The 17552-nt window shown below is 25.9% G+C and overlaps 1 protein-coding gene across 2 annotated transcripts in view; it reads left to right on the forward strand.

Moving 5' to 3' along the window:
* Nucleotides 1-17552, forward strand: part of LOC111630688 (low-density lipoprotein receptor-related protein 1-like) — a 138289-nt gene that overhangs the window by 79413 nt on the left and 41324 nt on the right. For both annotated transcript variants that reach the window (XM_023374831.1, XM_023374839.1), the window contains 9 exons: nucleotides 834-1023; nucleotides 3304-3429; nucleotides 4603-4755; nucleotides 6945-7073; nucleotides 8338-8463; nucleotides 11280-11516; nucleotides 11847-11975; nucleotides 15771-15890; nucleotides 16028-16159. In XM_023374831.1, coding sequence (XP_023230599.1) covers nucleotides 834-1023; nucleotides 3304-3429; nucleotides 4603-4755; nucleotides 6945-7073; nucleotides 8338-8463; nucleotides 11280-11516; nucleotides 11847-11975; nucleotides 15771-15890; nucleotides 16028-16159 — 1342 coding nt within the window. The remainder of the gene's footprint in view (nucleotides 1-833; nucleotides 1024-3303; nucleotides 3430-4602; nucleotides 4756-6944; nucleotides 7074-8337; nucleotides 8464-11279; nucleotides 11517-11846; nucleotides 11976-15770; nucleotides 15891-16027; nucleotides 16160-17552) is intronic.

The following is a 17552-nucleotide window of genomic DNA, read 5'->3' on the forward strand; positions in this document are numbered from 1 at the left end:
ATACCATCGACAAGTCGCTATTACATCATTCTGAGTTTCGCATTGAAAGGTATAAACTGTAATTGTTTTGAAATTAAATTTTATATGAATTTCTTTCAGACATTCGATGTAATTTATTAATTAAGCAGCCTATTTCTTTTAATTTCTGCAAACTTTTTTATGCGGTTTTAAGTTAATTTTAACTCGTTGTTTTGGTTTTATGCGATTTTAGAAAATTACGGAACGTATCCCTACTTTTTCAAGGCAAGTAAAGTCTTTTTTTATGCAAATTTTTTTATGCGCTTTTCTGTAGAATGTATCCACCGCATAAAATGAGACCTTACAGTATTTTGTTTTATATAATACAGAATTTAAAAACAACTTTCTTGGTGTTGCAACTTTCACAGACAGCAATGTGTATAATGAAATAATATAAATAATATTTCAATTTAGTTATACTGAGACATTTAGTTACTAATTTTATGAAAAATGTATACAAGTTTGATACTACTATACTTTACTAAAGTGAAACTTTTATAAATACGATGCAATCCATAAAAAGGTACCTTGGGTCAGAATAATCAATTTTTATTTTTTGGGTGAATCTTATTCTGCATAATAAGAATTATTTTAAAAAACCTTTATTGGTTAAAATCGAATGAGGTACTGTACAGCATTTTGAAAATTTAGATGTAAAGCCCTTGAGATGGATATTGTTCTTGAAATTGTTAAAGTATAGTCAATGTTTTATTTGTGAAATCCAATAAATTAATTTTGGAACATTAGTTTTTATATGATTTGATGGTTTTTTTCCTACTTTTATAAGTGAATTTGTAAAATTACAATTATTTCAGATTTTATTAGAAGGAGAAGAATTACAACATCCTTATGGTTTGGTTCATCATGATCAGTTTTTATTTTGGACAGAATTTCAGCAAGGATTTATACAAAGGTTGTCAATACCAGACAAAACCATAACTACATTGGTTAAAGAAAATCCTCCTGTCTTTGAAATTAAATTATTTGATAGAAGTTCTCAAACAGGTATGATTAATCATATTTAAAACATTTATATTTTGAATAATAATAATAATAATAATAATAATAATAACTCTCCCGTGGTCACCACATGGTCGTGGTGGGAGAGCCCAGTAGTTTTACAGATCCATAGGGCAATGCAGGCTGGAGCACAAGCTCCTGGTAGGGACACCCATGCTAGTAAGGTCTATGGGGAGAAATGAAGCTAAGAGTGACCACACACCCACATTCTGTGGAGATAATCATTATGGTAGTAACCAGATCTAAGTATGATACCGGCTCGGACGTCGCCCGGGTTAACAAGGTCCACGTTCGTGGGTTAGGCAGAGGCTCACGTTCGAAAAATAGGCTCCAGTCTCCCTTGGTTACCGGTGGCGAAAGCAGCNTGTACCGAGTATAACCCACTAAACCCAACACATAATAATAATAATAATAAATGATGATATAATTAAATTGAAAAATTAATTATTTAAATAGGAACAGAATTGGCTTGATATTTATGAAATAACGATATATAATAATTGATATTTTTGTATTTTATATTTTTATTTCAAAATTTCAGCATTTTTATTTTATTCTTTCCTTTTGTAGTTTTATCTTAAATATAATAATAATTAAAATTTTCATATTGTTTCTAATTATTAAAGATGACATACAAGTATATAAATGTTTTAATGAACTTCAGAATTAAATATTAAATTTTATTTAATTTTTACTAAATATTTGTATTACTATCATATATAGAATCTCAAGGCTGATGAAATATTATCATTACTTATTGAGCCATGGAAATTTATTATCCTAAAGTAGAAATAAAACTAAAAGTAAATGCTTTACTTAAAAAATAAATTTACATAAGATTTTTATTTCTGTTGATAAGCTGGTATCCAAAAAGTAAGTATAATTATCAGATTTGTAATTATTGCAAAAATGAACACAACTAATACCCTGTTTCCCCGAAAATAAGAGTGTCTTATATTAATTTTTGCTTTCAAAGATGCACTAGGTCTTATTTTCAGGGGATGTCTTATTTTTCCATGAAGAAGAATTTACATTTATTATTGAACAAAAAAATTCCCAAGTCGAACTTAGACGAGAGTGATGTATATCCAGTTGTGTAGAACTGAGCTTAAATAAAACCGAAGTCACGAACTGAAGTGAACTTATGAAGTTCTTGTGCTGGAGTGGACTTCCCACTCTTTCTTTAACTTAACCTTTTTATAGCGTTGACATCAGGCTTGATGACCAATTAGTGCTTACTGAACCTTAGTATTATGCAAATGTGATGTGGCGTGATTCCCGGCCGACCAATTAGTGATCATCAGCTGTAACGTTATGCAAATCTCATTTCCAAGTTATAGTCTTTTGCAAATTATGCTGTGTGGCATGATTGTCTGCTGACCAATCAGTGGCTGTACTTTCAAAAAGCCAATGGCCACTTTCAACCATCTGCCGATGAATGTTACGAGTAAAAAAAACGGAGGCAGTAGACTAAAAAAGAAGGTTGTCTCCATGAGTATTTGTGTTTTTTTAATGAAGTGCTGATGGTGTGAACAATGAAAAAATGACTGAAACAAAGAATTTTTTTTTTGTAAAAAAGTTGCATTTATATTTATTATATTAATATTAAATAATTGTTGGCCATGTAAACTTATTATTTTTACTTAAAATGTATCATGTGATTGTGGCAAGAACACCAGAAGACGCTTTTATCATTTTTTGCATTTTAACTACAGAGGCAGTAGCCTAAAAAGGAAGGTCGTCTCTGTGAGTATTTGTGTTTTTTTAATGAAGTGCTGATGGTGTGAACAATGAAAAAATGACTGAAACAAAGAATTTTTCTTTGTAAAAAAGTTGTATTTATATTTATTATATTAATAAAAAAAACTTTGCTAGGTCTTACTTTTGGGGGAAGCCTTACATTTAGCAATTCAGCAAAACTTATGCTAAGTGTTATTTTCAGAGGATATCTTATTTTCAGGGAAACACGGTAGTAGAAAAATGTATAGTATTACCATACATGTACAAAAATCAATATTCATTCAACAGTTATGATAAAAAAGCAAATTTATGCAAAGTATGCAATGGTTTTCACCTGGGGTGCTTTAGCACACTAATAATAAGTTACACATAAGAAGTACAATAATTCTACATTGATAAAGAATTAGGGGTGCTGCAAGACAAAAAACCAAGTTGAGGATGCCACTTGCAGAAAAAAGTTGAAAAACACTGTGTTGTTATATTAAGTTTGCTAATTTTACTAAAACTTCTAAATATTATTTATAGGCACTAATGATTGCTCAAATAATAATGGTGGCTGTGAAGAACTTTGTTTATCGATTCCTGGAGGTAAAAGTGTTTGTGCTTGTAGTGATGGCAATGTTTCTTCTGGAGATGGATTTTCATGTGAAGGTATAGTATTTTTATTTTAAAAACATGTTATTACTACTACAAAATAGTTTGATTTTACTTTAGAAGTAATTTTTCAAGTTAATTAAGCAAACTTCTGAAGATTATTTTATTATTTATAAAAATATCTTTTAATTTGGATTTCAGAATGCAGTCAATATTTGTTTTTTTATTGTTAATATTTAAGATTTGTAATTATATTTAAGAGAAGATAATAATATGAAAAATTATAATAGAATTTTTAGTAATTCATAAAACTACTACAGCTATATATGGCATTAATGTAGCAAATCTAATGTTGCTTACTTATAACATGTTGAGAAAATATAAAAGTACATTTGTAATCATTTACAGTTATTGTTTTTGAATTTTCTTTACTCTATTTAAACTATTATTTTTGAATTATTGTTTCTAAATATGTGAAGTAGTTATCAAGATAATGAACAGAAATTTTAATTAAATTGAACTTAGATTTTAAAGATTATAGAGAATTATTCATTAATAATTGAAAATAGAAATGTGCAATGAAGAATGTGACTGAATAAATAAACAATAATTATTTAAAACTATTCTAGATATTGAAATATTAAAATACATTTTTAAATTAAAAGTACTAATTACTGAAATTATCCAAATATTTTTTAGGTTCTCTTAATTATACAACTCCTCCACGCTGTCACAGTGATGAGTTCGAGTGTGAAATATTTGTATTACTATCATATATAGAATCTCAAGGCTGATGAAATATTATCATTACTTATTGAGCCATGGAAATTTATTATCCTAAAGTAGAAATAAAACTAAAAGTAAATGCTTTACTTAAAAAATAAATTTACATAAGATTTTTATTTCTGTTGATAAGCTGGTATCCAAAAAGTAAGTATAATTATCAGATTTGTAATTATTGCAAAAATGAACACAACTAATACCCTGTTTCCCCGAAAATAAGAGTGTCTTATATTAATTTTTGCTTTCAAAGATGCACTAGGTCTTATTTTCAGGGGATGTCTTATTTTTCCATGAAGAAGAATTTACATTTATTATTGAACAAAAAAATTCCCAAGTCGAACTTAGACGAGAGTGATGTATATCCAGTTGTGTAGAACTGAGCTTAAATAAAACCGAAGTCACGAACNTAAAAGTACTAATTACTGAAATTATCCAAATATTTTTTAGGTTCTCTTAATTATACAACTCCTCCACGCTGTCACAGTGATGAGTTCGAGTGTGTCAAAAATCTGAGATGCATTGACAAACGATATTTATGTGATGGTGATAATGATTGTGGAGATGGATCTGATGAAGATTCCTCTCCAAATGGAGTTTGTGGTAATAATTCTTAAAAATTTTATTTTTATTCACATTGGAAACTTATAGATAATTTAATGATGATAACTTTTTATATTAAAAATAATTTCAAATATTATAGCATAAATCATATTATTTTGCAGTTTTTAAATTGCTACTTTTTTGATTATTTTATCATAGTTCATTTGAATCATTCCATACTAACAGGATAAGATCCACATACCTTATACATAACATGAAAAATGTATAAATCAGAGCTGCCATAAACCACCTTTCATTCCAAGGTTCTCATAACAATTTTTGCAAGTATAGTGCATAAAAGAGAGCTTATTGGTACACTATGTTTTTGCAGATAATAACAACCATTAAAATGGGAGTAATTGTTGTTGACCATCAACTATAATATTTCTTTTATTGTCAGAACCTAATGGATACCAAAACCATTGTTTAACATTTATTTATTTATTTGCTTATTAATAAGTTAATATTAAACAGCAATCTGCACATTGTACTGCACATTTTTCCATATTCATATTGTAGCACAATGTGCATATTTGACGAGGCAGTTATGTCATCTTTCTGTAAGTCTATAAATAAAGGTTAGAAGTGATTGAATCTTTTTGTGTACGAAATGGTACCATAATGTAACTGTTTATTCAGACAGTTGATTTGTATATGATATTCAATTTTGTATTTTATATTCCTGACTTGAATTTTATTGAAAGAAACTTCTTAAATAAAATTAGAATGAAATGGAAATTGAGTTGAATCATAGCATTCCTTGATTTTGACAGCAAGGAATATATTAAAGTAATTATTTTTTTTAATATAAATAACAATCAAAATTAATTAAAACTTAATGTAAATAACATCTACATGCAATCTGAAACAAAGCTAAAACTGTAATAAAATGGAAGTTTATCTGATGATTAATTTGATGAAAACAGCTAAAAAAAATAACAAAACATATAATTTGATATAAAATGGTTTGAATTGAATTAATTCATTAATATTACTCTGAAATAACAATTTAATTTTTTCACTTTCAGGGCAAAGTACAATAACCAAAGAAATGTCAAATCACAATTTCAGTTTCTAACAATTTCAGTTCCTATTTTGCAGAAGAAATCATCAGATTTTTAGTACCCATGCCCGTAAGATTATGAACAGTGGTATGTAGATATGTTCAAGTAAAAATGGGGCTGTAGCACTGATTGTATGTTGGTACATTTTAATTAATAACTAAGTCAAAGTGTCATTTTAGTAATTTTAAATTACACTATTAGAATCCATGCAAAAGGTTATGTCTAGTAGACCTTTTTCAGTCCTGTAGACAGTTTCTTATTAATTTCTATAGTAGACAAACACACACATTAGCACTGTTGCTACTAGGGTATTTTATGCCTGTGTGTGGTCCTGTTTTTTTGCACCTACTATGAATTTGTGCACATATGTCATGAATTCCTACATTTAGATCATCATCAAAACTCATTTGAATTGGATTTGGATGGTAGAAACATCTGGCAACATTGTTATATATTAGTCCCTATAGTCTATACAAGTTTATTCCTTGCAGAATGAGGACCACTTCTCATAAATTAATTTTGCAATACAAATTGCATAATCATGTGTATGAGAAGTGATGAAAATGTAAAATAAAGAAACAAAATATTATGTTGAAAAAGTAAAATTGTAAGTATTAATTGTTAGAGTAGCAGAATTCTTAATTTTTAATATAACAACTTTTAAGTTAATAATAACAACTCTTAACTTTTTCAACATAAAAATTTGTTCCTCTTTTTCATTTTACATTTCAAATCAAGCACTTAATCAGATAGGTGTTTTGACACATCCATGACAATAGAGTCTGTGTTTGTGTTGTGCACATCTACATGCTTGCTTGTGGCAGCCCTGTTTATAAGATTTAAGATACAGTGAAAAGCATTGAAAAATAAATATTGCATTATTTACTATTTTATACTAAGGAAAAATTTACAGTACAAAGAATTACTTTTTATATATATTTAATAAAATAAATAGTTAGTATATTTTTAAAAATATACTTGAATTGAAACAAAATTTTAATTATTAAAATAATTAAATCTGTAAAATAAGATATTTAGTTTGATGTTATAATTTTAAATATAATGTTAGACTTATGACTATTATTATCGTTATTAATATAATATTATCAATAATTATCTTTTTAGAAAAAGTGACTTGTCATGGAGATCAATATAAATGTGACAAAAACAGATGTATTTCAATCCATTGGGTTTGTGATGGTGAAAAAGATTGTGTTGATGGCTCTGATGAAGAACCAATTATGAAATGTAAAAGTAAGTAATTATTTTCATTGTTATAAATTTATTTTTATAACAAATACAAAGTAAAGCTTGAATTATATGATAAAGCTGTTTAATATAAAATGTATATATTTGTTATATTATTATTAATAGCAATGATGAAGAATATCTTTGATGTTGAAATCTTTATTCAACAGTTTAGATAAAAATTAAATTTTCATTCTATATCTTAAATTTTTAAGGTGCCATTATTACTAAAAATTTAGTGTCAGTTTTTTGGTTTGAAATATTTCATTACTTTATTTATAATTATAAATAAAAAAGATTTAAACAGATCGAAAAAAATCTGAATTAGGAGACTATTATACTCTGATGAAAATTGTCTCTGATTTTTTTTTACATCTGAAGATGAGAAATGAAATATTTCAAAAATTTTTCTTATTAAAAATGAACTATTAATTTTTATAAACTGTGTTGTAATGATACTTCACTGATCAGTCAAATTATGTTTTTTTAAAAACCTTAACATGCTAGAGAAATGACTTTTATTGATATAAATTATTGTTTAGAAGATATATTTTCGATTTTATGCTAATAGATGAAAATATAACATATGTGAGAATAAGATTAAAACATATACAGTATAACGTTATTTTATATATAAAGAGAAATAATTGAAAATTTAAATCTATTTTCTTATCTCAAAGCATTTTCTTATAATTTAATACATAACTTTCTTATGTCAGAAGGTTTTGGACACTAGAAGAAAAAATATTTAATTATTTATAGTATATGTCTTTATCATTTTACTGTAATTAGCAAATTGTTCTTATAAGCAACTTTTGGAGACCCAAAAAATTGATAATTGAATAAAGCAAGTTCTTGGTTTATTCAACTATTATTTTTGGGGATTTTATGGAGGAAATTTTTTCTTTTTTGGAATTTCTCTGTGTAGTTGTTAGAAGTTTATAACAAAAATACCCATTTCCATAACTGAAGTTGACATTGGTGACATTAATGCAAGTTAAACTTCACATTTGTGAAAAAATGCTTCATGAAACCTTTGATTTTTGAAATTTCAGATAAGAGATTAACACTCTGTATTTAGTTTTGTCATAATTTATATTATTATTACCACAGGTTACCAGTGCCAAATTGAAAACATGCATAATGATATTTTTAGTTTATTATAAAGATAATATTGTAAATTTTAATTAAAATACAAAAATTTTAATAATAGTTTTACTGAATTTTAACATTTATATATTTATTTTAAAACTTATTTTGTTTGTTATAGATGTTACTTGTAGTTCCAATCAGTTTACTTGCAAAGTAAGTAATCGATGCATTCCATTAAGCTGGACTTGCGATTCTGATTTAGATTGTGGTGAAGGAGATACTTCTGATGAACATGATCAGTGTGGTAAATGATTTATGATATCTTTTGCTTAGTTTATTTGTATTCATTTATACATTATACATATTTTTTGTTCGAAAATTTTTTTCAAACAAAAAATATTTATACCTAAATTTTATACCTTAGAATTTATTGTTTATATATTTATATTTTTTAGTTTTGAAAGTTCAAAAATTTTTGAAGACTTGGAATAATGACATTATAAAAAATAATAATAATAACTTCTATAGTATTTTATAAGAACTTTTCTCAATTCTTTAGCTTACTATAGTAAAATAATTATTTTATTAATATTGTATTTTAAATTGTGGGTTAAAGTTAACAATCTTTAAAGCAAAGTATTTAAAGTTTAGTGATCTATTTATTTATTTATTTAATTTTTTTGAAAGAGAATATTTGAATTGAACCTAAAGTTTAAAGATATTTTGACTGTTCAACAGGAAAAATTTGACAAAGATAGCTTAATGATAATCATTTTGAGATTGTTAGATTATAAATAAAATGATAATGTTTTTTTTCCCAATTTTTCAATATTTTTAATTGTAAATAATTAAAAATTAATATTATCAAAAGGCAATAATTCTTCATTTTACTTGAATTTTTGCATATATAGTATTTCCTAAGCTCATTCATACTTTAATCTTAATATATTCTTTAAATACTCATAATTATGATTTAATAAAATATGTTCTAAAATCTAATATTATCTAATATCAAAGCTATATTAAGTATTAAAACACATTAAAAGTTAACTGAAAAATAGAAATATAATATAAATACTTTATACTAATCATTTATATGAACATAATTTCACATATTTACAAATTTACATATTCATATAATTATGAACATAAATTATTGCAGTGATACATTACATGTTTACACTCGACTTTATCTGGATTTATTGCAACATAAATTATTACATTTCTATATGGTATATGAAATAAAAATTACCAAATTGTATAAATAATGAAAAAAAAAAATTATTAAAAAGTTATATTCTCTTTTGAATTTTATTTAATGTTTTATATTTCAATATAGATGATTTCTGATGTGTAGTCTTTTGAAAGATACATTAATATTGTGATTGTATTATCTTCTAATTGTTTCAAATAGTGTAGGTTAGAATGAAAGTTAAAACTTTTAATGCTTGATTTTTATCTATTTAGTACAATTTATTACATTTTTCAGTGTTTAATACTTTTCTAATGGGAATTTAATATTTTTGTAAGTTGTTTATTTAATATGTTTTATATTTATGAACATAATTTATTTTTAGATCTTTGATGTTCCGGAGAATTGTCTAGCACAAGGAGGACTTTAAATGGAAACACCTTTTCTTTGACTTTGGGAATGAAGTAATAGTGGAACCAGTCCAAAAAGAAGCTTTTGTTCAAATTTTCTTGTTCCACATCCAATACACAGGCAGCATAGTCTTGTTACATCCTTTAAATACTTTGATTTTTTGCTTGGTAAATTAGACCAGACTTTTTCATATGACTTGCTGCAAAGTTTCAGCATAGCACAATTTCTTTTCACCTTGGAGCCTGTGATGATCTTTTCTTTATTGGCTATATAGGTGTGCTAAGGCATCTTCTCCCAAAACAGTGCTGTCTTGATGTTGTGAACCTATTTAGGTTTATGTCTGTTCTCATTAATGAGAAGTTTCAGATGCACAAAGAAGGCCTTAGCAGAACTTGGTCTGCTGAAGTGGACTCCCCTGATGTTTGTTGCATAGTGAATAACATATTCTGGCATCAGCCTGTACTGATAACAAAAGCAATGTTTGTAATGCTGACGGTTGAGAAATTCCTGTTGATTAAATCTGTCCTAAATGATGAGGGTCCTGACAACTATAATACTAAAATTCAGAGACAGGTTTTTCTTTTATTGAACTTTGATCAAGATAAATAATATATTCTTTGTTTTAGACACATCATGTAATTATGCACATAACTTTTGTATTTAGCAGTATTAATTTCACCAGTTTGCATTGACTCTCTGATCTAATTCTTGTGTTTTTTTATGTATCATATGATGCTTTTATTGACATAATATGTGACAGTAGTTCATATGTTTGAGAGATCTCAACACTCGTCTAGAAGCTGCACTTTCTCATCTAAAGTCATCACTTTTTTGATCTTTTTGATGCATTTCTTTTAATACTTATGGTATTCAATTAATCAAAGTTATTGTAAATACAAGCATCTGGACTAAGAAACAACAGATGTCATCCTCAGATGTTAAAATTTTCATTTTGTCATGCATGGTCAAAAGGTTTAGTTTCAGTTACTTTTACTTAACTTGCATATTGTATACACAAAACATTTTCTGCTTTTTTTTATGTCTATACTTGAACCTTCTAGTTTTGTTTCATCTCAATAATTTTTGCTAAAGGTAGGCTGTAGAAAATTGTTTGTAATTTTAATTCTATTACTTTTGTTCTACAGTGAATTTAATGATAAAAATATCTGTGTGTTTTAATAGTCAGAATTACCCCTTGTGCATCCAAGAGTTAACCTAACATTCACCAACTATGAATGAATCCATATAAGACCATACTCTACTAATTTCTTGTAATATAAATTTGTTGTCACAAAATCTCCTAATTGTTTAGAACAGTATTTTTTTACTGTATACTTAAAAAAACTTTAATACATTAATATATTAGGTAATCTAGAACAGAATTAAATTCTTAGTTTTGCTATATTAAATAATAACATATTAATATATAGTTAAATTTTTTGTTAACTATTTGTAATAGAATTATATTAATTATAGTTGGTTATTTGAATTATCGAATTTATTGTGTAATATTTTAGTTTATAGGAAATGTGAAGTTATGGAATTTCGTTGTGATAATCAGCGTTGTATTCCACAAGAATATGTATGCGATGGAGATGATGATTGTAAAGATAGTTCTGATGAAAGAAATTGTGACTACTCTTGTAATGGAACGCATCAGTTTTCTTGTGATAATAATTTTAAATGTTTAGATGCATCTCATAAATGTAATGGTATTTGGGATTGTCTAGATGGATCTGATGAAGAAAATTGCAGTAAGTTTATTAATTTATTATTTTTTTTTATATAAAAGATTTTTAAGACAATTATTAATACTATATTATGTTTTATTATTACATAATAATACATTATTGTACATTGTAAACAATATAAAATATAAGAAAATTAATTGAAAATTTTAGACATATATGTTTATAAACTATTAATTAATTCATAAGTAAATACCTTATGTATGTATGTATGTATGTATGTATGTATTATATAAAAATTGAATTACTATTACTTAATAACATACATCTTTTTCATAATAAAACAGTAAAATTAAAATATGGTCAAGAAATTTAACTACCTCATTATATTTTTAGCCTATGTTACTACTATTTCACTGTGTCATAGTGATGAATTTTACTGTGGAGATGGTACATGCATTCCTCATATGTGGGTTTGTGATCTCAAATATGATTGTTTGAATAAAGCAGATGAACAGAATTGTGGTAAATATAAATTAAATTGTTAGATAAGTTGTTCTAGACTTATAACTTCTTGTATACTCTAATATATAGTTAATTATATAAGATTTCCAGTCTTAATGTAGAGAATTATGTTTTTAGATCAATGCAAAAGTGATTTGAAAATAGTTAATGAAGAACTATGTAAAACTAGGCACCATATTCAAATACCATATCTTTCAAATATTAATTTTGTGAAAGGTATCTAAATTGTATTTGGAGTGCTGTCAATCAATTTGCTGTATTACTAGGCTATAATAAGGCTACATATACATACAGTATAAATACTGCATACTACATTTTTTTGGAAGCAGTAAGCCCAGGCTAGATAGTAATCTTTGTGTCTAGGAATAATTGATGTTTTGGTATTATAATTAAATAATATAAACAAAGAAAAAAGAAAAAATTGTCCTTAGGTGAAGAATAAATACTATATTTATATCATGTAAAATGTATAGTATAATTATTTTTGTGCGCCAAATATGAATTTATTATAAATTTTAACTTATAAAATTAACCATAAAGTAGAAGTAAAAATANTAATATAAACAAAGAAAAAAGAAAAAATTGTCCTTAGGTGAAGAATAAATACTATATTTATATCATGTAAAATGTATAGTATAATTATTTTTGTGCGCCAAATATGAATTTATTATAAATTTTAACTTATAAAATTAACCATAAAGTAGAAGTAAAAATAGCTGTAAGAGACTGTTTCTATGTACACAACATAGAAACAGTCTCTTACGGTTATGTCTGTTCTCATTAATGAGATGTTTCAGATGCACAAAGAAGGCCTTAGCAGAACTTGGTCTGCTGAAGTGGACTCCCCTGATGTTTGTTGCATAGTGAATAACATATTCTGGCATCAGCCTGTACTGATAACAAAAGCAATGTTTGTAATGCTGACGGTTGAGAAATTCCTGTTGATTAAATCTGTCCTAAATGATGAGGGTCCTGACAACTATAATACTAAAATTCAGAGACAGGTTTTTCTTTTATTGAACTTTGATCAAGATAAATAATATATTCTTTGTTTTAGACACATCATGTAATTATGCACATAACTTTTGTATTTAGCAGTATTAATTTCACCAGTTTGCATTGACTCTCTGATCTAATTCTTGTGTTTTTTTATGTATCATATGATGCTTTTATTGACATAATATGTGACAGTAGTTCATATGTTTGAGAGATCTCAACACTCGTCTAGAAGCTNAATGGTGTTTGGATAGTCGGTGGAATCACGCTCGACATTCCAAACACCATCGTCAAACTTTTAGGCTTACGGGAAAGCGGCGCCGAACGTCACACGTACACGTTTACACGTTTAAAACGTGCGCCTCAACCTCTCTAATATTTAGTTATTTTAGCAGTTAATTTTATAATATTTGAAAATAATTGTTTTTACAAGAAATATGCCTGAGTTTTATTGCAGATATAAATAAAGATTTTCATATAGTAGTATCTGCAACAAAATTCATAAATAAGATCAAGTAATTAATAGGTGAATCAATAAAGGCTGATGTACATCAGCCATTATAATTTATTGTGAAATAATGCTGAAGCATTATAGCATTATATATTACAGCATGCATAGCTTGTGTGCATCAGCCTTAACTTTAACTCAGGATTGTAGTTAAAGAATTTAATATCTCTAAGTATTATATTATGTATATCATAAATATACAACATAGTGACACTTGCCTATTGAACAGTTTCTTTGTTTATTTGTTTGAATAAGCATTAAGCTTCTGAATATTTCCTATAGATACAGTTTATTGACAATTGACAGCATCATATAAAAACGTGAAGTGAGAGATGCAGTTAATATAAGTAGCTAGATTTTACCAATCATGTTTACAAAACATAGTTTCATACTCTTTGGTTAATGGGACACCAATCATTTTCGTTACTACTTTTAGTGAAATCAATATTTTATTTTGTATTTCATACATATTTAAAATTTAAATGAAATAATGAACAATTTACAAAGTAATAAACTTACTACAATTACTTTTTATGTTTTGAATATGTTATCCTCTTGCTGGCTCTACAAAATTATACTTGTGATTTACTTGCAAATGTTCATATTTGGCTTATTCTAACTCGCAATTTTTGTAGGCTTTCCAACAGTCTGAAAATATTATACTTCCTTCTTTCATGTTATTTTATATTGCATCTATCAATGTTTTAGCTGAATGATCATGCATAGTTAGTAAAAAACAGTATTTTGACTCTTGGCAATTTCCACCAAATGTCCGCTGCTGCGGAAGAACACATTCAACATTTTGTTTTCTACATGTATATTGACTTTTGTCCACCTCAATGACTTTGTTTGCACCACTCAAACATAAGGCATGTAATCATTCCAATCACCAATTGTGCTGGGATTATTTCCTAACTCACCATGTAAGATTCTAATTTTTAAGAAAAAAGAATCTCAATTTCTTCGTCAGTTGACAATTGCAATATTCTAAAATCCATTTTAAATTGAAGAATAACAAACTGACCAAAAGTAACAGTTACTGCAAACTTTGAAAAAAAAGTTACAGTATCTAACTTTGAGGTTCATCATGCCTACCAAGAAACATAATTTACATAACCAAATGATGCTGAATGATGCAACATTGAGATGCGATTCTATGCAAAATAGCAAAGTAAATTGGAAATAAATTAAAAAATGAACTTTTAATTATTATTATTATTTTCATTTATAATTTACAACCAAATAACATAAAATAACAAGTTATATGTATAATTTACAACTAGAAATTAAATTTTAACTTTGCAGTTATACTGACGCAAAAATATTCGATACGATATGTGTATTAACAATCATTGTTTAACTTCCAAATTGACTTTTATAACTGTTATACAAACTTAAAGAAAAGAGTAAGTTTGCATTCTAATTAACTTTAAATACAATTTAAACTAAAATAAATCAAATATTAAGATGCAAACAGAATCAGATTTTATCGATTGACTAGTGTCCCGTTAACCGAAGAGTACCCATAGTTTCAAAGCAATAGTATATGTGATGATTAGTGTTATTGTATTATTAATCACTATATCAATAAAATAATAAATATAAAAGTAATAGTTAAAAGGAAAGAAGTTTATAAATGCATTTTTTTTAAGGAATACATCAACATAAAAAATATTTATTAAAATTGCATTTATAACTATGATTGGAAATAATTTCTTATCTGAAAAAATTTAATCTGAAATTGGATATAATAGGAGATAATAAAATAACCACAAATCTTCAGCAAATACATTTTAATTATGAATATTTTTGAGCATTCATTGAGCAATGACTATCCTCAAGTAACCTCATAAGCAAAAAGAAAAGCTGTTAAAAGAATGCATACAAATAAATTTATTTGTATATGTACTTTTAACAGCTGTTTTATTTTGTACAGAATTATTTTAGGATAGCAATCCAAAATGCTCAAAATATTTATAATTAAAATTTATTTGCTGAGGATCATAATACTGTTTATTTATTTATTTTTTTTTCATTTTGTAATGGATTCTAAGAAGTAATATGGTATATGATTAATTAGCCAAGAAAAATAATTACTGTAAAGGAGTTTGTTTTTGAAACATTTTGTAAACTTTTCTCAAACTTACAAATATATAACATCTTTATGTATATTTTTTAATTATTCTATTATTAAATTATCTTCATATTTTTATTATTAAGTGAATTATTATTTTATCAAATATTTAAAAAAAATCTTTATTTTTGAAAATATTTATTTGTTTTTTTTATAGGAAATGTTACCTGCAGTCCAAAGGAATTTTTCTGTGAAAATGGAGAGCAGTGTTTGCCAAGTCATGTTAAATGTGATGGCTATAATGATTGTAATGATAATTCTGATGAAAAAGATTGTGGTAAGTTAAAATTTTAGATTACTTTATGAAACATACTTTTTAGATTACATTTTTAAAAATAAGTTTATTGAAGTTTATTGCTTCAAAAAGTTTCGTATGTTTGTTTTAACCCAGATATTGATTTATTTTTCATTCAGATATGAGTGTGAAGTCCTCTTGTATATATCCTAATCAAACTTGTGACAATGGTACACGTTGCATACAGATTTCAAAATATTGCGATGGTATACTAGACTGTGAAGATAAAAGCGATGAAGAAGATTTATGTGGTAAGACATTTGAATTGAATACAAACAATATATAATAAGAATTTTAAGATTTCTTACATAATAATAATTTTGAATGAAAATATGTGAAAAATTATATTACTTAGAGCAATCATATATAGTAAAAAGTATAATAAAATTATTCTTTAATATTTGAGATTAGAGAGAGAGAGAGAAAGAGAGAGGGAAATTCAAAAAAATCAAAATATTTAATTTGATTATATTCTGTTTAGGATTTTTACTTCTTTCTTCAGATCAACTATATTCTGATAGTTCAAATTGCACAACTGTATGTGCTTATAAACTTTTAAGTCAAACTGTTGACAGCTTATGTTAAAAAGTTTTTTAAACAGATATAATCTATAAAGTATCTGGTACTTTTAACTATTTGAGAAGTACAAGAAGATTATAGTAAATATGAAATATTACTAGTTAATAATACTTCTGTGTTATGTAATGGTTAAAGAACAAAATATAAAGAAAAATAAGTAATAGATAAACTTTTTTCTTTTTTAGTAGTAAAGGAGTCCAACAAGTTTGATAAGATAAACTTTTTTTTATGACTAAATGCATCTCATCTAACAATGCAATGGACTTAGTCTCATCTATCAATATTACTATACTTATTTATTTTTTATTATTTATGTATTTTATATTTAAATAAATTCACAGAGAATGAAATAATACATTTCAGATATAAGTTAATAATCAGTAGGTTTTTGCAATAGTTTATTTGGAATGGATGTTATATTTTTTCGAAGATGTTTAGATAATATAATTTAGTTACAGAGATATAAAATATAAAGCAATAAATTTGACATATGATGACTTAACTAGTCAAGATGGTAAAGGTATCAATCTGCTTGCTGCTTTTGGAACCTGGATTTGAATTTGAGTTAGAATTATAGAAATTCTCAGGGGTAGTTTGATTTGGATATATTGGGTTCTCTCTCACACTTGGCTATTCCCATTATGAACATGGCTCATACATTTGTTTAACAGTGTGTCAAGATAGAAAATGTATGAATAAAAACTATTACATTTAATAGTCTAGAAATTAGAATATTACATAAAAATTGTCAAAAAGATAATATATATTGTCGTTTGTTGACTCAATAAATTATATTCTATTATTTTTGAAATAAATGTTTACAATTTAATTAAAAGAAATAACTTGAATAATAAAAGATAATCCTTGTTATTTTTGAAAATATTTTGTTTGAATATAAAAATGCTATACAATTTTTGGAATGTAAAACATAAAGAAAACATCGATTCTATTGTAAGTTACTCAGAACAATTCACTACTAACAGGAATGTTTATTCTGTATGATCAAATAGCATCAAGCAATCAAGCTAAATAATTTCAGAATTATTAACTAGAGTGGAAGTTTAA

This window comes from Centruroides sculpturatus, unplaced genomic scaffold (assembly GCF_000671375.1).
Source record: "Centruroides sculpturatus isolate CEXI.00-Female unplaced genomic scaffold, Cexi_2.0 scaffold20, whole genome shotgun sequence".
Lineage (NCBI taxonomy): Eukaryota > Metazoa > Arthropoda > Arachnida > Scorpiones > Buthidae > Centruroides > Centruroides sculpturatus.